This window comes from Lepidochelys kempii, chromosome 6 (genome assembly GCF_965140265.1).
Source record: "Lepidochelys kempii isolate rLepKem1 chromosome 6, rLepKem1.hap2, whole genome shotgun sequence".
Classification (NCBI taxonomy): domain Eukaryota; kingdom Metazoa; phylum Chordata; order Testudines; family Cheloniidae; genus Lepidochelys; species Lepidochelys kempii.
In genome coordinates, this window is record NC_133261.1 from 106449451 (window position 1) to 106470505 (window position 21055).

General features: G+C 40.8%; 1 protein-coding gene across 1 annotated transcript; it reads left to right on the forward strand.

Annotated features, from left to right (window-relative positions):
• The first annotated feature begins 205 nt into the window (after positions 1-205).
• On the forward strand, positions 206-12546 carry GLRX5 (glutaredoxin 5). The gene is made up of 2 exons (XM_073349578.1): positions 206-596; positions 11753-12546. Exons 1-2 carry the CDS (start codon positions 311-313, stop codon positions 11929-11931), a joined length of 465 nt encoding a protein of 154 aa, XP_073205679.1. The 5' UTR covers positions 206-310; the 3' UTR covers positions 11932-12546.
• Positions 12547-21055: the final 8509 nt, after the last annotated feature.

Genomic DNA, 21055 nt, shown 5'->3' on the forward strand with positions numbered 1-21055 from the left:
ATCCGGATGTGCGGCGCATTATTGGTTGTTCGGGTCGATTGACAAGTATTTATATCCACTCAAGGCCCGCTGTATGATCCCAGGCTCCGCCAATAGGGAGGAAGCGCCGTGAACTGGCGGACGGGCCAGAAAAAGTCTCTGATGCGCTTTATTGGCAACGGATGTGGATTGACAGGTATTTCTGCCTATCTTTGGTTAAGGCTATCCGTGACGTTTTGCCGCCTCTACCAATGGGGAGGAGGAACGGACTGGAGGTGGATTGGGTGACTGTGTCGCTCGGCGTGGGAAGCTGCCGCTAGGGAAGGCCGCGATGAGCGGTTCTCTGTGCTGGCTGCGCGCGGCCTCGCTGCTGCGTCGTGCCCCGCTGCGATGGGGCGCGCGGCCCCTCAGCCAGGCCGCGGCCGGGGACGGCGGCCGAGGGTCGCGGGAGTCGGTGGAGCGGCTGGTGCGGGCGCACCCTGTGGTCGTGTTCATGAAGGGCAACCCGGCCCAGCCCCTGTGCGGCTTCAGCAACGCCGTGGTGCAGATCCTGCGCCTGCACGGGGTGCAGGACTTCCAGGCCTACGACGTGCTGCAGGACGCCGACCTCCGGCAAGGTTAGCGCCCGGGTAGCCTTAGGGGGCTGTGGGTAGGCAGACCCGGCCCCCTCCGACACACGCTGGACGGGACCCTGTTGCGGGCGGTGGAGGGAAGGCAGAAGCCTTCCACGTACACCCCCAAAAGGGGACCCCGTAGGGGCTTGCTTTTCTCCATGGGCGCTGAGCACCAGCAGCTCTCCCTGACTTTACTGGATCTCTAGGTGCTCAGCAGCGCTGAAAAACCAGGCCCGAAGTGCCTGCTTTGAGCGAGAAAGTCGCAAGGGGATGGTATCGTGTCTGTGTGAGCCGGCGTCCCGCCTTGTCACGCCCCAGTGGCCCGAGTTGTAGCCCATCCGGGGAGCAGCTCAAATCCTCAGTTGTAGAGGAAGGGTGATCTTGGGACTGGGAGTACAGAGACCTGGGTTTTGTTCATGGCTGCTATAGATGTGTGGTTTTGTGCTGTGTTTATCGAAAGGGCCTAAGGAAGTTAAGTAGCCAGATCCTATGAAATTCTATCTATGTGGCACATCTGTAAAACAGAAATAAAATTTATTATCATACTTCACTTGGGCAGTGTAACCTTAATGTTTCTAAAACACTTTAACCTCTTTACTTAGAATGTGCACAAAGCCATGTAGATATCAGCTCAGCTGTACATTGTATTCCCTGAAAGCATCGTCCTGGCATAACTTCACCGTACAGCGAAATTTTGTAGTCTCTGAAAGTAATCCCAGAACCCATTAACCCTCCCCCCACCACTTTGGTTCACCAGGTTTCAAATTGGGATGATACCTAAGAGTCACAAGTGTGCTCACAGGTTAAAAGGTGAGGCCCACATAGATGACAAAGCTGTGGCATGATTCTTATCTTGCTCTGAGCAGCCAACCCCTGTGGCTTGTTTTCTTTGCCGATTGCATCTTTTTTCTTTTTTGAAAGAAAGATTCTCAAATCAACTAGACCTGTGCTCACTGTTACCGATAATGGTACTAGTACCATACATTAAGGAAAAATGGAGGCTATAAACAAACAGCGTATGCCAGTAGCAGTGGAATAGAAGAATATTTTGTCCATTGACTCAAAGCTATAACATTCCTGAATAAGCTTCAGTAGGAAAATAATTTGTCAAAATAATCACTATCAGCTTGCCAGAACACTGCTTATTATGTGCTTGACTGGAGCAACATAAATCTGTGAAGAAATATGTTGGCTCATACAAGATAGGCAAGGCTCATTATCTTCATCCCACTGAATTCAAATCTTAATTTGGGTTACATTACATTATGTGCTCTATTCTGTTTTATGCAAATTATTTGCAGTCCTGTAAGCTCTTACTAACTTCCAGTGTGACCTCTAGGTTTGGTGAAATTTGGGTCAAAGGTGGCACAGTTCAGAAGTTATGACTGACATCTCCTTTTGGTTCTAAACTCTTTACAGCTTGACAGTTGCTTTGCAGCTCTCCTGATCTTAAACAGCCATTGACACGTCATCACAATAGTTTTGGAAAATATTTTGTTTAGAGACCATTCTGTTTTGGCTTGTATTTTCCTCCCCACCATTTCTGTATTAAGGAATGGTAAGCATTTATACAGATCGCAAAGATGGATGATAATACTTAGTCCTGCCTTGAGTGTAGGGGACTAGACTAAAGTCCTCTCAAGGTCCCTTCCAGTCCTACAATTCTATAATAGTTATAGTAGTAAAGCTGGAAAAAAAATCAGCCTAAATTATCATGCTTCAGGACCCACTAACTGACAGAAATTTCCCCTGAGGCTAGGTTATTCTATAAGTATATTTTATGAGGATTCTTGTACCTTCTACTAGAGCATTTCGTAGTGACTGCTGTCAGAGAGAGAGAATACCAAAACTGAAGACTCTTAGAACCACTATCTGATCCCTTATGTGGCAGCTCTTTCCCTCTCTTGCCCCTAGAATTTTATCTGCTCCTAAAACTTCTCATTTGAAAATCTTGTTTTCTGTTTTACAGCAGTCTGATATCTCAGGGAATTGGGATTTCAATTGTTGGATGTGAAGCAGAAGGCACAGATGAACTATGAAAATTGGGGAGGAGGGTACATAAGAAATAATCCTTCCCATACTTTAATTTTTGTGATATTTTCTGTGTCTACCAGTGTGACGGGTTGGGTCACAGAAACCCCCTTGAGACTGCCACCTGATGTGCTGGGACTACCTCTGAGCCCGTTTTCCCTGGTAGCTTGGGACTTCAATACCTTGCCTTGTTGAGCCAGACACACTAGCCTGCTACAAACACAGGCCCAGGTCCAAACCACATCCCCCAAAAGCTGCAGGCTTAATTGAAAACAGCTTAAGAAGTGCTCCTGTCTCCAACACCCAGTTCCCAATGGGATCCAAACCCCAAATCTGTTTTACTCTGTATAAAGCTTATACAGAGTAAACTCATAAATTGTTTGCCGTCTATAACACTGATAGAGAGATTTGCACAGCGGTTTGCTCCCCCAGGAATTAATTACTTGCTCTGGGTTAATTAATAAGTGAAAAGTGATTTTATTACATATAAAAAGTAGGATTTAAGTGGTTCCAAGTAATAACAGACAGAACAAAGTAAGTTACCAAGCAAAATAAAATGAAACACAAGCCTAATTCTAGTACAGTAAGAAACTAAATGCAGGTAAATCTCACCCTCAGATTTTACAATAAGCTTCTTTTACAGACTAGTTTCAGAGTAACAGCCGTGTTAGTCTGTATTCGCAAAAAGAAAAGGAGTACTTGTGGCACCTTAGAGACTAACCAATTTATTTGGTTAGCTCACGAAAGCTTATGCTCAAATAAATTGGTTAGTCTCTAAGGTGCCACAAGTACTCCTTTTCTTTTTACAGACTAGACTTCCTCCTAGTCTGGGTCCAGCAATCACTCACACCCCTGTAGTTTCTGTCCTTTTTTCCAGTTTCTTTCAGGCATCACTTTGGGGTGGAGAGGCTATCTTTTGAGCCAGCTGAAGACAAAATGGAGGGGCTTTCAGGACCTTTTATATCCTCTCTCTTGTGCAACATCACAACCACAAGATGAAAAGGAGTACTTGTGGCACCTTAGAGACTAACCAATTTATTTGAGCATGAGCTTTCGTGAGCTACAGCTCACTTCATCAGATGTTTACCGTGGAAACTGCAGCAGACTTTATATACACACAGAAATCATGAAACAATACCTCCTCCCACCCCACTGTCCTGCTGGTAATAGCTTATCTAAAGTGATCAACAGGTGGGCCATTTCCAGCACAAATCCAGGTTTTCTCACCCTCCACCCCCCCACACAAATTCACTCTCCTGCTGGTGCTAGCCCATCCAAAGTGACAACTCTTTACATAATCAAGTCGGGCTATTTCCTGCATAGATCAAGGTTTTCTCACATCCCCCCCACCCCCATACACACACAAACTCACTCTCCTGCTGGTAATAGCTCATCTAAACTGACCATTCTCCAGGTTTAAATCCAAGTTAAACCAGAACATCTGGGGGGGGGGGGTAGGAAAAAACAAGAGGAAACAGGCTACCTTGCATAATGACTTAGCCACTCCCAGTCTCTATTTAAGCCTAAATTAATAGTATCCAATTTGCAAATGAATTCCAATTCAGCAGTTTCTCGCTGGAGTCTGGATTTGAAGTTTTTTTGTTTTAAGATAGCGACCTTCATGTCTGTGATTGCGTGACCAGAGAGATTGAAGTGTTCTCCGACTGGTTTATGAATGTTATAATTCTTGACATCTGATTTGTGTCCATTTATTCTTTTACGTAGAGACTGTCCAGTTTGACCAATGTACATGGCAGAGGGGCATTGCTGGCACATGATGGCATAGATCACATTGGTGGATGTGCAGGTGAACGAGCCTCTGATAGTGTGGCTGATGTTATTAGGCCCTGTGATGGTGTCCCCTGAATAGATATGTGGGCACAATTGGCAACGGGCTTTGTTGCAAGGATAAGTTCCTGGGTTAGTGGTTCTGTTGTGTGGTATGTGGTTGTTGGTGAGTATTTGCTTCAGGTTGCGGGGCTGTCTGTAGGCAAGGACTGGCCTGTCTCCCAAGACTTGTGAGAGTGTTGGGTCATCCTTTAGGATAGGTTGTAGATCCTTAATAATGCGTTGGAGGGGTTTTAGTTGGGGGCTGAAGGTGACGGCTAGTGGCGTTCTGTTATTTTCTTTGTTAGGCCTGTCCTGTAGCAGGTAACTTCTGGGAACTCTTCTGGCTCTATCAATCTGTTTCTTTACTTCTGCAGGTGGGTATTGTAGTTGTAAGAAAGCTTGACAGAGATCTTGTAGGTGTTTGTCTCTGTCTGAGGGGTTGGAGCAAATGCGGTTGTATCGCAGAGCTTGGCTGTAGACGATGGATCGTGTGGTGTGGTCAGGGTGAAAGCTGGAGGCATGCAGGTAGGAATAGCGGTCAGTAGGTTTACGGTATAGGGTGGTGTTTATGTGGCCATTGTTTATTAGCACTGTAGTGTCCAGGAAGTGGATCTCTTGTGTGGACTGGACCAGGCTGAGGTTGGTGGTGGGATGGAAATTGTTGAAATCATGGTGGAATTCCTCAAGGGCTTCTTTTCCATGGGTCCAGATGATGAAGATGTCATCAATATAGCGCAAGTAGAGTAGGGGCTTTAGGGGACGAGAGCTGAGGAAGCGTTGTTCTAAATCAGCCATAAAAATGTTGGCATACTGTGGGGCCATGCGGGTACCCATAGCAGTGCCGCTGATCTGAAGGTATACATTGTCCCCAAATGTGAAATAGTTATGGGTAAGGACAAAGTCAAAAAGTTCAGCCACCAGGTTAGCCGTGACATTATCGGGGATAGTGTTCTTGACGGCTTGTAGTCCATCTTTGTGTGGAATGTTGGTGTAGAGGGCTTCTACATCCATAGTAGCCAGGATGCTGCGATACAACCGCATTTGCTCCAACCCCTCAGACAGAGACAAACACCTACAAGATCTCTGTCAAGCTTTCTTACAACTACAATACCCACCTGCAGAAGTAAAGAAACAGATTGATAGAGCCAGAAGAGTTCCCAGAAGTTACCTGCTACAGGACAGGCCTAACAAAGAAAATAACAGAACGCCACTAGCCGTCACCTTCAGCCCCCAACTAAAACCCCTCCAACGCATTATTAAGGATCTACAACCTATCCTAAAGGATGACCCAACACTCTCACAAGTCTTGGGAGACAGGCCAGTCCTTGCCTACAGACAGCCCCGCAACCTGAAGCAAATACTCACCAACAACCACATACCACACAACAGAACCACTAACCCAGGAACTTATCCTTGCAACAAAGCCCGTTGCCAATTGTGCCCACATATCTATTCAGGGGACACCATCACAGGGCCTAATAACATCAGCCACACTATCAGAGGCTCGTTCACCTGCACATCCACCAATGTGATCTATGCCATCATGTGCCAGCAATGCCCCTCTGCCATGTACATTGGTCAAACTGGACAGTCTCTACGTAAAAGAATAAATGGACACAAATCAGATGTCAAGAATTATAACATTCATAAACCAGTCGGAGAACACTTCAATCTCTCTGGTCACGCAATCACAGACATGAAGGTCGCTATCTTAAAACAAAAAAACTTCAAATCCAGACTCCAGCGAGAAACTGCTGAATTGGAATTCATTTGCAAATTGGATACTATTAATTTAGGCTTAAATAGAGACTGGGAGTGGCTAAGTCATTATGCAAGGTAGCCTGTTTCCTCTTGTTTTTTCCTACTCCCCCCCCCCCCAGATGTTCTGGTTTAACTTGGATTTAAACCTGGAGAATGGTCAGTTTAGATGAGCTATTACCAGCAGGAGAGTGAGTTTGTGTGTGTATGGGGGTGGGGGGGATGTGAGAAAACCTTGATCTATGCAGGAAATAGCCCGACTTGATTATGTAAAGAGTTGTCACTTTGGATGGGCTAGCACCAGCAGGAGAGTGAATTTGTGTGGGGGGGTGGAGGGTGAGAAAACCTGGATTTGTGCTGGAAATGGCCCACCTGTTGATCACTTTAGATAAGCTATTACCAGCAGGACAGTGGGGTGGGAGGAGGTATTGTTTCATGATTTCTGTGTGTATATAAAGTCTGCTGCAGTTTCCACGGTAAACATCTGATGAAGTGAGCTGTAGCTCACGAAAGCTCATGCTCAAATAAATTGGTTAGTCTCTAAGGTGCCACAAGTACTCCTTTTCTTTTTGCGAATACAGACTAACACGGCTGTTCCTCTGAAACCAACCACAAGATGGGGTCTCTAGCCACCTGGGCAAGTGACATGTCTATGAATGATTCAGCTTTTTGCAGGTTGACACCATTGTTTACATGTTCGTTTGAATGTTCCCAGGAAAGCTCAGATGTGGATTGGCGTCTCCCAAAATCCATTGTCAGTTAAGTGTTTCTTGATTGGGGCACTTACTGAGAATAGTCCTTTCTCAAGAAGCTGACCAAATGCTTCACTGAGGCTACTTAAAATCAAACAAATACATAGCCAATCTTCATAACTTCAAATACAGGAATGATACATACATACAAATAAGATGAATATATTCAGTAGATCATAACCTTTGCAGATTTCAGAGTAACAGCCGTGTTAGTCTGTATTCGCAAAAAGAAAAGGAGTACTTGTGGCACCTTAGAGACTAACCAATTTATTTGAGCATGAGCTTTCGTGAGCTCACGAAAGCTCATGCTCAAATAAATTGGTTAACCTTTGCAGAGATATGTTACATGGCATATCTAGCATAAAACATATTCCAGTTATGTCGTATTTATACTCATAAGCATATTTCTACAAAGCATTATGGGGTGCAACATCACAACCAGATTTCTAGTCACCCCCCAGAATACAGTGGTTCTTGGACTGTCGTCCTTGGAGATCTGGCTGTTCACATACTGCTTCTTGACCTTGTTGAGATGCTAAATTGCATTAAGAGGCACCTAAAAGATGTTGTGTTAACAATACTTTTTCTTATTGTAGTTGTCTCAGGAATGTTGAGGTTATCAGGGAAATTATGAATGGAATGTGAAATGGCCCACAATACGACCTCTGTCTTGAGGTGTGATGGACAATGAAAAAGTTTGAGAACTCCTACCACAGTACATCAGTTCAGTGTATCAGCATTGACTGCTCAGGACTTTTCCTTCTTTTGGTAAAGTATAAAATATGCCTTCTCAGGTCCCAATATCATGCACAAGAAGTATTCAGGGAACACTCTGCCATCCGAGCAACCTAGAAGCTAGCTTATGTGAAAGTATTTGTGCCTGTTTTCCTGGATCTCCATTTCTGGAAGGTTGCTAGTCTGATCACATGAAACTTCTTTCTGCTTGCTTCCCTTTTGGACATGCCTAGCTTAGTGCTAAGGTTTCATGGGGTTACTTAAGTATAATGATTGTGAAGTGGGATATTTTTGCCTTGAAAGCAGACATGCAGGTGTAGGGCACTAGAAATGCTTACTATAAACACTTTACAGCAAGTTTGTTTGTTTTTTTTGGTAGGATAGGAATTTAATACTTTATATTTAGATCTATCAGGTGGATGATTTCTCTCTCTGCTCCCCCATTTCCCCGTTTACTTCTTGCATTTGGGCCTCTGCTTTCTTTTCATTTAGCCTTTAGTTGAAAGGTTTATATCTGGTCTTTATTTATTTATTTTATTTTCAAATTGCTTTTCAATGTCATGATTTAACTGTAGTGAGATCTCATGGTAAAGTAAAATATTAATACCAAACCGTCTTTTACATTATATTCAAACTACCTTATTTTAGTTATTGGTAAATGTGAGATTTTGGAATCGTGCTTTCTGGAAGTCTTTATTAAACTTCAAAATATAAAAATGTTGTAGTTCTTTCTATTTCTAAAGTAAAATGATTTGTTAATCGTATGATTTAATAGAATGATTTGATAAGTAAAAAATAGCATGCAGCTGGGTTTCTTTCATGAACCTTGAACAAGTCAGTAGTTCATTGCATAATGATCCACGGAGTTTATTTAAGCTCTGGGATTGGACCATAGGTATGCAGCATTGAAAACAATGTTATGAAATTTTACTTGGTTTTCCCCTTTTGTAATTGGAGAAGTTGGTGCACTGTACACTTAGGGGAGAATGTTGATACGTTCTTAATATTACACTTAAGGTCATGTTTGTTTTCCGTGGGAATTTTGCCCAAGGACGGGAATAAATAGGGAATTCAGCTAACAGTAGGTGGTAAGGAGGGACACCAGACTTCAGGGGATGGAACTGCAAATATGAGAGAGAGAATTATTATTTTGTTAGACACTTATCTGTAGTGAAAATAAAACATGTCCTAGGTAAAGGGGCTATTTGTAGTTTAAATGGTACTTTAAAATGCTTTGCTGTGACTGTTTAAAATGTAAGCATATTAAAATGTTAGCCATAACAAATCTCAAGATGCAGTTTCTAAAGAATTAGTATTGGTGGGATTAGCTTTCTGTATTGTTAACTGTGCAAACCATAATCTCACATGATTGGAACTCAAACACTTCCTTATCAATATATATTTAAGTATGAAAGTGAGTAAGGAGAATTGGCTAATCTGATTAGAAATCAGAAAACAAAGCACTTATTGAGGTAGAAATTAGTTTATTATAGCAGCTAAATGAGTAAATGGTTTGGATAGGTCATGCTCTTTCAAGTGGAGAAAACAGTCTAAGATTCTCAAAAAGAAAAGGAGTACTTGTGGCACCTTAGAGCCTAACAAATTTATTTGAGCATAGGCTTTCGTGAGCTACAGCTCACTTCATCGGATGCATTCAGTGGAAAATACAGTGGGGAGATTTTATATACACAGAGAACATGAAACAATGGGTGTTACCATACACACTGTAAGGAGAGTGATCACTTAAGATGAGCTAATACCAGTGGGGGCGGGGAGAGAAAACCTTTTGTAGTGGTGATCAAGGTGGGCCATTTCCAGCAGCTGACAAGAACGTCTGAGGAGTGGGAATAGTTTTACTTTGTGTAATGGCCCATGGGAGTGGATGGGTCATTACACAAAGTAAAACTATTTCCCCATGTTTACACCCTCCCCCCACTGTTCCTCAGACATTCTTGTCAACTGCTGGAAATGGCACACCTTGATTATCACTACAAAAGGTTCCCCCCCCCCTTGCTGGTATTAGCTCATCTTAAGTGATCACTCTCCTTACAGTGTGTATGATAACACCCATTGTTCATGTTCTTTGTGTATATAAATCTCCCCACTGTATTTTCCACTGAATGCATCCAGTGAAGTGAGCTGTAGCTCACAAAAGCTTATGCTCAAATAAATTGGTTAGTCTCTAAGGTGCCACAAGTACTCCTTTTCTTTTTGCGAATACAGACTAACACGGTTGCTACTCTGAAAACAGTCTAAAATTGCTTAGCTTGATACATTATCATCTGGGAGGCACCTTTAACAGCCATTAGGAATTTTCCCTAATGTACACTTTAGATAGCACTGTTTTGTTGTCAAAGTCAAATTTGTAGTAATTATGAAACACAAGTTCCTATAATTTCTAGAGCACTTTTAAGGCACAGATAAATCATAGAAATTAGGTGGAAAAGACTTAATTTGACTCCATTGTTTGACTGCAATTTGGAGAACATAGTCTCTGAATAAGGATATGTCTGCTATTAAGTTGATACCTTGGTTTATTGTTGCCATTAAAGAACTGGTTTTTAGAAAATAAATTGTTACCCTCTGTAAGGTGTGAAAATGTAATCTCTCCATGTTATGCACTATTTGGTCTTAACAATTTTCAGTCAATATTTTGTTACTCTGCACTGCAGGGAACATCTACTTAGAGCAGTGGTTTTCAAACTGGGGTACATGAGCTCTTGTCAGGGGGTATTCAAGGAAAATCCTGTAATGGCGGACAACACATTTTATTTAGTAACACTTGGCAATCTATTCATTGGTATATTATGACCGTATCTCGGGGGGGGGGGGGGATATATGATAAACTACATTATTTGAAAAGGGTACACAGCCTGCAAAGTTTGAAAACCACAGACTTAGAGCATTGTCTGGGATCCTAGTTAATGACTGACTAGGGATGAGCATGCAGTGATATGGTTCTTTGCACTTTAAAGTTAAGAAAGTGAACTGTTAGGTTTGCAGTGTTTGGTATGATATTAAAGTTACAAACTGCATGTATAAAGCTACAAACTACATGTATTTTTCAACATCTGTAATAATTCTTCCTTATCTTCCTGAGATCCTTCAACTATACCTAGCATCAACAAGTAATAATGCTTGGCATAAGGGTATTGTTGTGAAAATTTTTTGACTGGTCTTATTTAATCTTTTATGTATATAATTTTAAAAATTGTTTAGTCTGCATGGCTTTTCATACGGGTTAATTGTAGCAGACTACATATTTGTTTCTTAACTTCTTGTTACATCTTGTGCCCCTCCCATGAATTTCAGTGTCTGCCAGTAAAAGATAAAGCACTAGAAATTCAAGGACTGTTAGAGGACAAGTTGTCTAGTAAATGAATTTTAAGTAGCAAATAGCTCTGTATAAAGGCAGTAAGAATGTATTCCCTACAAGGAGCTTTAATAATCCCACAGAGGATACTGTAATTAAATTCCCCATACAAATAGTACTGGACACTGATTTAAAGGGCTCCTGTTTCTTTAGTTGGCCAAATAAGTCACTTTAGTACAGGGGTTCATTTTATGGTAAAAATGAGAAAGTAAGCAATTTTTCAGTAATAGTGTGCTGTGACACTTCTGCATTTTTATGTCTGATTTTGTAAGCAAGTAACTTTTAAGTGAAGTGAAACTTGGGGGTACTCAAGACTAATCAGACTCCTGAAAGGGGTACAGTCGTCTGGAAAGGTTGAGAGCCCCTGCTTTAATAATCTTCTCTCATCCCCAGGAAGCAAGCATGATACTTGCACAGCTCTGTTTAACAGTCACGGTTGGAATTGAACTCGGGTCTCAAATTTCTAGCTTTAGGTGGGAGCCAAAACAAACACAAAGTTTAATGGAATGTGGTTAATTCTGATGGCTCTTCTGCAATGCACAGGACCCACAGCCTCAAAGAGAAGGAACTGAGAGTGTTAAAATCTGCATGCTGCTAAAGCAATGCCTCTTACTTTTCATGAATTCCAGTATATTTGAAAACAATAGATTTAACCTTTTTAAATTTATTTTCTGGTACAGGAATTAAAAACTACTCCAACTGGCCTACCATCCCTCAAGTATACCTTAACGGTGAATTTGTTGGTGGCTGTGACATACTCCTCCAGATGCATCAGAATGGAGACCTAGTGGAAGAGCTTAAGAAGTTAGGAATCCGCTCTGCACTTTTGGATGCAGAAAAAGACCAAGACAAAAAATAAAAAAAGCAAGCTATTTCATTTTAAAAGATGGGACTATAATAAACAAACAATCTTTGACAATACCTTATTACCAGAAAAGCCTTATGTATTATCTCAAAGGAGGCATCTTTTTGAACTGACACTAACGTTTGTCTATCAGTAAACAAATGGTAGCTCATGGTACAGGTGATCTGGTATTTTGGTTTAAGGCTATTCTGTTGTGAAAATTTGATTATAACCATTGCACTGTAATTCAAATGTCTGTGGAACTGAAATAAACAAGCAGCCTACTTCTACTTGTGTTAATTCTTCTTGCCTGAGGCAGGAGTAAATGAAAGATTGTAGAATATTATTTTTGTGGCTCTTCTGTGTATATCACTTGGCTAATGCTTTGATATATAAATCTATGTAGATAGTGTTTGTAGCTTTTTTTGCTTCTCTTGAAAACACTATCAAATAGCCACTGTCATTCTGTATGAACACTTGAAGATAGGACTTCTTGGGGAACCTGTAAACTTGTGTATTTGTTACCTGCAAATCTGTTTCTAACAAACTGGAGGAAAACAGTCAGATGAGTGAACTATGAAATACACCTTTATTCCTACAGCTATAAATAAATACATTAATAAAAACAAATGATACGTTGGTCATTATTGCTTTGTTTCCCAAACTGTAGGTTGTAACTACTGATGGCTTTTGGGAGACTACTGGGAGTTGTTGTGACTAAAAGGTTTTAAAGTAATTTTCTGTTGTACATCTGCCAAAAATGGCCTCAGTTTTTACACTTTATGAAATTTAAGTCTCTTTTATCAGTGCTCAGATGTGGAAATTCTATAATTCTTCCTTATGGAGAGCGGAATAACTTGAAAACCATGAATATAATCTTATACTACTTGTCAGCAGCTACACTCTTTAGGTTTACGCTGACAAATATTCATTCCGACTTGACTGCTGTGCCACAAAGAGTGTTGTCTTCAAATATGAAGTAAACAAATGAACTGTTCTTCTAGGTACCAGTACAGAAGAACAAGGGAGGAGATGTACTGGGCAGATGGCAGAAATGTTTGCTGGATTGTCTCTCTTTTCTGTGAAGTGTCAAACTCCAGTGTTTCTACAAATAAAGTCATACAGTATATCTGAAAAAAATAGTAAATTAAAGTTAGTAGTCTCTCAAGAACTACTGCTATTTGGTTTTTATGAGTAAAAGTAGCATTTGCCCATGGATTGAGCAAATGATCTGAAAAATAATTATCCGGTGGTTGTATGATTGTCTACATTATTTTGATTTATCAATAAGTTTCTAATAAATTTCATGGTTTTTGTTTTGAATATTATTATTATTGAGCATTCTTTCACTGTATGATTGACAGAAAATGTGCTTTTTTTGAATTAAGAAAATTCTGAAGGGTGGGGGGAATAATAATCCAGGGCTATAATTTTGCAAATTAGGAATGAGCAAAATGAGAGGTTTGGAGTATAAGAGTCCATTTCAAATCTCTTCTGTCTAGGTGCTTCTTTGAGAGTTAGTTCAAGTGCAAAAATCATAAGTTATCGAATTCTTCAGTGAATACTATTATATTTTTCAGTAACCTTACTGTATGTCCAATTCCATTAAGGAAGTAGTGAGGAAAGTATCAACATGATGTAAGCAGGTGATATAAATATTGTATTTCAGTATAGTGTGTTGTGAATTTTTAAATTGTACTTTGGGCTAGGTACCTGTGGCGGCTTCTCTTACTAAGTAAAGAAGTGATTATCATGTTAAATGTTCATAGTGGATATTTGAATCTGTTTTTGAGTACTAAAGCATGCCTATTTTCAGATGCTCTTTCAGATCCTCAGTTCTGTTTTTAATACCCTCAGGATGTAAAACTGTAACACTTCTTGGTCAATATCTCTAAGTGGGTATGGAACCAAAAGTGAAAGATTTAAGATAGAGCAAGGCAAATGTAGCAATGAGTATGTACTGTGTATAAACACCCTTAGTTTTGTCTCCATACCATCCCCTTTAGTTTATTTTATTACAGTACAAAATAAACTAGACTTAAGAGTAGCTATTTTCAGGTATCTGTCATGTGTAATTACAGGTGGGGTGAAGTCTCAGTTTGTGTACCACCATGAAGTGCACCCTATTAATTTTAAATGCTTGAACGTCAGTTCAAAGCACTTCAGTCTTAACTTCCTTACTCTAATATTATACATCCAAAAATAGCTTTGTGTACATAAAGTCTTTACAAACTGTTTTTGTTTTCAAAATGAAAGACTCTTAAATGCTGTTTTGATTTCCTCCTTTTTTTCTCTGGGACATGTACATAGTTTTCACCATCACATGCTACCATCTACCACCCAAGCTAGCGATACTATTTTTCATTCTTCCTCACTTTGTTCCTTAACTGTTGCCCAACCTAATTGTTTGAAAAATGCTCCGTTACCTAACCTGCTGAGGAACATATTCATTCAGGGTAGGTTTTCAAATGTTTGTTCAGACAAATAAACCTCAGACTCTAACTCAGGTATATATTACCTCTCTCTGATTACCAGTCTTTCTCTTCTCACGTCGATTTGAAGTGTTGATCTTACTGCTTGCATAGTACATGAGCATACCAGGGGAAGCCAAACTTACTGATTGTCCGAGCTGCATACAGCATTCTTAAGAAGTTTGAGAGGCAGGGTGTGCCTGCAGGGCTTCAGCCCCATGGGCAGCCCCTGATGGGGCTTGGAGCTTCAGCCCTGCTCCTGCTGAAGCACCAAGCCCCAGCAGGTGTTCCCTGGGAGGCTGAAAACCTGAAGTCCCCACTGGAGAGAAGCCCCTACCCCTCCACCCCGCTGCAAGGGAGAGGTCCCAAGCTCTCTAACCTCTCTCTCTTCTCTTCCCCTCCTCCTCCCCCCCAACCCCCTTGTCAAGGTTCCTCCCCCACTCTGAACTCTAGGGTACAGATGTGGGGACCTGCATGAAAAACCTCCTAAGCTTATCTTTACCAGCTTAGGTCAAAACTTCCCCAAGGTACAAAATATTACACCCGTTATCCTTGGACTGGCCGCTACCACCACCAAACTAATACTGGTTACTGGGGAAGAGCTGTTTGGACGCGTCCTTCCCCCCAAAATACTTGCCAAAACCTTGCACCCCTCTTCCTGGACAAGGTTTGGTAAAAAGCCTCACCAATTTGCCTAGGTGACTACAGACCCAGACCCTTGGATCTTAAGAACAATGAACAATCCTCCCAACACTTGCACCCCCCCTTTCCTGGGAAATGTTGGATAAAAAGCCTCACCAATTTGCATAGGTGACCACAGACCCAAACCCTTGGATCTGAGAACAATGAAAAAGCATTCAGTGTTTTACAAGAAGACTTTTAATAAAAAATAGAAGTAAATAGAAATAAAGAAATCCCCCCTGTAAAATCAGGATGGTAGATATCTTACAGGGTAATTAGATTCAAAAACATAGAGAACCCCTCTAGGCAAAACCTTAAGTTACAAAAAAGATACACAGACAGAAATAGTTATTCTATTCAGCACAATTCTTTTCTCAGCCATTTAAATAAATCATAATCTAACACATACCTAGCTAGATTACTTACTAAAAGTTCTAAGGCTCCATTCCTGGTCTATCCCTGGCAGAAACCAGCATACAGACAGACACAGACCCTTTGTTTCTCTCCCTCCTCCCAGCTTTTGAAAGTATCTTGTCTCCTCATTGGTCATTTTGGTCAGGTGCCAGCGAGGTTACCTTTAGCTTCTTAACCCTTTACAGGTGAGAGGAGCTTTCCCCTGGCCAGGAGGGATTTCAAAGGGGTTTACCCTTCCCTTTATATTTGACACCCCTCTAGTCTGGTAGGTGGAGAATGGAAAGGGGTGGGTGGGGGACCAGCAAGCCACACTTTAACTGTAAAAGAGCCACATGTGGCTCACGATCCACAGTTTGGCCACCGCTGGAGTATACTTTTGCTGACAAACTTCAGCTGCACACTGGTTTTCTCTGACTTCCTTCTTCCATTCCATAGAATTTTAGCTTTTATTATTGAATGGCAACTCTATAGGATGTGATTGATTTATCCTGCTTTAAAATTATCAGTTACCTGATTTGAGTGTGTTTGATCAAGTTAGAGAATGAGTAAGAAGGCAGCTGAATAAAATGAACAGGGTCAAGGTCTGCAGTATATCTTGCTGCCAAATGTGGAAATATAAATTGGGAGTTTTAGATCGGTCTCATATCCTCACCCACTTCCAGCGCTGTTCCTTTTTAGTCCAAGTGTATCTACAGGATAAGACTGCAACATACTACTACTGTAGAGCTAATGAAAGTGTCATGGGAATGAGAGAATCTATTCACAGCATTGTAGGGCACCTGACTTTAGCTATACAGGTATGTTGACTAGTACTGGTCCCAGTACAGAACTACGGGGACCCTACCATTTACTGCTCTCCAGTGTGAAAGATGACCATTTATGTCTCCCTTCGCTCTACTGGTTGAGCAACTCTGGACTCTAGAGCTCATACTCTGTCTCTGAGGGCCATGAGGTGCTTGCACTGCATGCCCCCATAGTCCACCTGCCCACAAGGCAGGTAATCATACGTGCTGTTGTCAGTGCAATAAAGTGGATAGCCCCCACTCTGCTAGTGGACAGCTTGCATTGTTTTTTGGGTGGGTGGGTTGGTTGTGTTTCGTTTTGTTTTGTTCTGTTCGTGGAGGGGTGGCTGTTTATTGGCCTAACTTTAGATCTTGGGCTGACCAATACCCTCCCTTCAGCACGTTTATTATGAAGAGTAAACACTGTGACTCAGATTAAAATGAACTTAATAGATTAGTAGGAGTGGCCTTAGGCCAAGGCTTCTGAGATAGAGGCTTATGTCTTTGTCCTGGACCGTGACACCAGTGAGGAGATTCTCATCAAAGGAGGAGGCAACTTTGGAGGTAAATTTTTTTTCCAGGAGGAAAATCTGGCAACCTTAGTAAAATAGGTAGCAAAGGTTTAAGCCTAGGAATATTAAACCCAGGAATCCTGCAAGGATAGCTAGCATGAAGAAGCCAGTCAAGGTGTTTTCAGTGCATAAATCCAAGCAAGGGAATATTAAACTGTGGCGTGAGATGTTCTGACCAGAAATCCTCTTGTCTAATGCACAGACCCTACCCCATTCTTAAAAACAAACTCTTACCCTCCATATAATAAGGGTATTCAGGAAAAGACTACACATGGTTAACATACACATTCTCCTTAAAGGACTCTGCATATGAAGATGGAGAGGATATTAAGGAAGGCCTGTGAGTACCCCAAGTGCTCATACTGCCTTTTTTGCTGCATGCTCAGCTGCAGCTCGCTTTAGAGGGCTGTAAGCGAACAGGTTGCCTTGCAGGGTGGCTTAAAGGAACTCTATTCCCTGAGAGCCTAGTGTTCAATTTTTATGTATGTCACTTAAGTTATATGATCATCTAGCACTGCCATCTCTTAGATGGTCTTCCTATTAGGGCTCTTGTTAACTGATTTAACTTCTAAGGTATCCCTCCTTGGCATATCTGTTAGGGAAAACTTGACTTTTTCTACACATTAAATGGGGCATAACTAAATTGAGTTTAATTCACCCCTTTCAGCTATTCTGGGGCAAGTGTATGTGGAAACTTCTTTCAGCTTAAGGCATTTTTAAAGTGACATATTAAATTGAAATAGGGCACTTTTCATATGAAATAAGAATGTCCACAGAGAGACTTGCACCAAAATAAATATTTGAATTAAAAGATATTGTGGTCCTAGTTTGTATGTTTGTATGTCCTAGTTTGTATGTAGACATGCCCTTTTAGGGCATGTTCTGGAGAAGCTGATGAAAACCCTGGCAAAGACCCACTTCCCCAGTCTCTCATACCAAAGAAATCCAGAACAAAATTATTCCCCCCCACCCCCTCCTGATTTGTTCCCATTCTGGATAAAGAGATTCTGAATCATAAACCTTACTTTTTCTTACAGCTTCTCAAAATAAATCCTGTCTCGTTCCATTGGAGCTAAGCGTATGTAGGCTAGAATGTAATCCCAGCAAATATCAATACCATGGTAACGAGGTTGGGGAGAAGAAAGCTACAATATTTTGCATGGCTGGGGGCTTAGTTTATGGACTGATGACCCATAGGTACACCTAACAATAATCTATTCATTTGTGAGATCACTTCTTGATCATCAGAAATAAGAGGAGGTTGCAGAGATTCTGAATCCATGAAAGCAGAATTAGGCCCATCATTCCTGTACTTATTTCTCAAGAAGGGATAGTATATAATTCAATATGTTTTTAGTCTCAAAAGTGACCTAAATGTTTCAGCACCTCCTGGATCTGAAAGAAGTAAATAAATTCCTCAGCCTGCCTTCCTTGCAAATTGAGATATGAAAATCTGTCCACTAGGTAAGTTGATACTTTTCACATGTTACATAAACCCTTTCTTCAAAGCTTAAAGGATTTTTACCAAACAATTAAACTTCACAAAATCTGTGTGAAGTAGGTCAGTATAATATTCACTGTGCGGAAGGACAAGCTGAGGTCCAGAGAAGTGATTTGCCAGCCATCACATACTGAGTGATCAGCAGAGCTGAGAACAGAATCTAGGCGTCTATTCTCCATTGTCAGTTCTAATCGCTAGACAACACTTGCTTTTATCCAGTAGAAAAGTTTCAGGATAAGTTGAAATATTTTTATTTTAAAATTTTATCATCACATGAAAAAAAATACAGATTTTAGACATTACATATCAACCAAAGACTACAAGCAGAATGACATTCTGAATCCAAACATTTCTGTTCTCACCATTTTATTTGTTCAAAGCTATGACCTTTTCTCCAAACAGGTTTATACTTTTTTAATAAAAGGGCAAGGTAGATATTCTCTGAAACAGCTGCTTTTGTTTTTTATGGTTCAAGGATCACCTGGGCTGCAAAGTTTGGATACAGATTTGATTAGCCTCCATTTGAGGTGGTTCGTTCAGGCTTGTCTTGTATTACAATATTCAGCACCACTACTTAGGATTTAGATAGTACTTTTGTTCTTCAAGGAGCTTTACACATGTTAATCAATTAATACTCCTGACCCTTTCTGAGAGCTAAGTAAGGTGTTGGCCTTGTTTCACATATGGGGAGACTGAGGCAGATAGTTTAGGACTGCCAGAAAAGCCCCACTATTGTATTAGAGCAGAGATTAGAACTCAAGAATACCTGATTCCTAGAAACAGGCTTTGGATACTTTACAGAAATGCTGTCATTACAAACCAAAGCCAATCAGAAATGTACTGCTAGCGCTCTTATTGAGGCATGCGTTGAACAATGATTGACATGAACCAGCAGATGGTGCTGTTTAACTGAAAAAGAATAACTGATCTAATTGGCATGAACAAACAGAAGCATCTTTTTAGTGAGTCCTCTTTCTCATAGAATAGCATTCTTCAGAGTTCTCAGTTTTTTAAAATATGTCAGTGCTAACCATTAAATATATCCTAGAATGATATTAATTTAGTCTTTGGGCCAAAGGATTCTGGATGCTCAATGAAAGCAACACTGGAAAGTGAAGGAGGAGAATAGCTTTCTTTGGGCTAGGTGGAAAAAAGAAATCTGGAATTAGGGAAATCTTCAAAGCTAATTGTCCTCCAAAACAACTGGATGAGAAATGTTGTATAAGAGCCAGGTATTTTTCTTATAGTGGCCTAATTCACCTCAATGAGTTCAACAAACTAAGGAGATGGGGCTGCCTGTGTTTGCTCTACAGAAGTTCTGTGACTCATTGTCTTCGCTTTACTATCAGATGATGCACCCAACCCCCAATTAAAGTTTCTCTGTAAGGTAAGCATAACAGAGTTACACTCTGAGGCTTGCTTTCTAGATGTGACAAGGCCAGGAGTGTTACATAGCACAGTGAGACATTAAACAGTCTCATACACAGGCCTCTATCATTTGAACTAAATCAGAGAGCTCTCAGCTGGTAGCAGGACTTGGTTCTTTATTGTATTTGTAAGCAGCAGTCACTAGAGGGCAACATTATTCTCTCTAAAAGAAAAGGAGTACTTGTGGCACCTTAGAGACTAACCAATTTATTTGAGCATGAGCTTTCGTGAGCTACAGCTCACTTCATCACTGAAGTGAGCTGTAGCTCACGAAAGCTCATGCTCAAATAAATTGGTTAGTCTCTAAGGTGCCACAAGTACTCCTTTTCTTTTTGCGAATACAGACTAACACGGCTGTTCCTCTGAAACCTGTCATTATTCTCTCTCTCTCTCTCAAATCCATCTAGATCCTTGAAGGAAAGCACACCTGAACCAGGCCCCATCATCCTATCCTGAAAGTCAGGAAAGTGGTGAATGGATTTCAGGAAATCTGTGTTGTTTGCCAGGGTTGGTGGTGGATGCTCAGTAGGAGTTCCATCTCATCCCCACAGTTCCTTGATGCTATCATTATGTACCATTACTGTATCTTCTCCTTTTATCCACTCGTACATCGCATTGGTGCCCGCAGGAAATCTCCTTCCAAGGGAGCAGTGCAGGGTCACGTCCTTCCCCAGGACATAACAATTCACTTCTTGTACTTCAGTGATGAAGTAAGGAACTTTACTATCTGGGCTAAAAGCAAGATATGGTTTTACTTTGGGATCTGAGTGACACATCCAGAATCTCAGATTGGGACTGGTTTTATTGCATATAAACGAGGGTGAGCAAAACAATTGTATTTAAAATATATAATGTTTGTATCAGACTTCTGGGGAAATGCATTGAAGGAAGCTGGTTTTATTTATATCTCTCTGCTAGTGTCCAGAACAAAATCTGACTTTCTGATAACTAACTGCTAGTGAATGTTAAAGTTTTAGTAATTAAAATACAAAAGTTTACAAAACCTGTCAATATAGGGGAGCTGCAATTGTTATAAAGGAGCACTGGAGTGAGACTTAAACCCAGGAGAAGTGATTATTGCAATCATTTTGTACATTTTATGTAGAAGTTAACAGAATAATCACTTTTCTATATATATTTTAAACCATCTTGTACAATTTAATAGCTATTATATCCCTGCTATAGAATGCTGTAGGATGGTTTAAAAAATGTCTATAGAAATAAGGTTTCATTATATATAGGTTAGAAAGAGAGTGAGATAAGGCCAGAAGGGACCAATGTGATCATCTA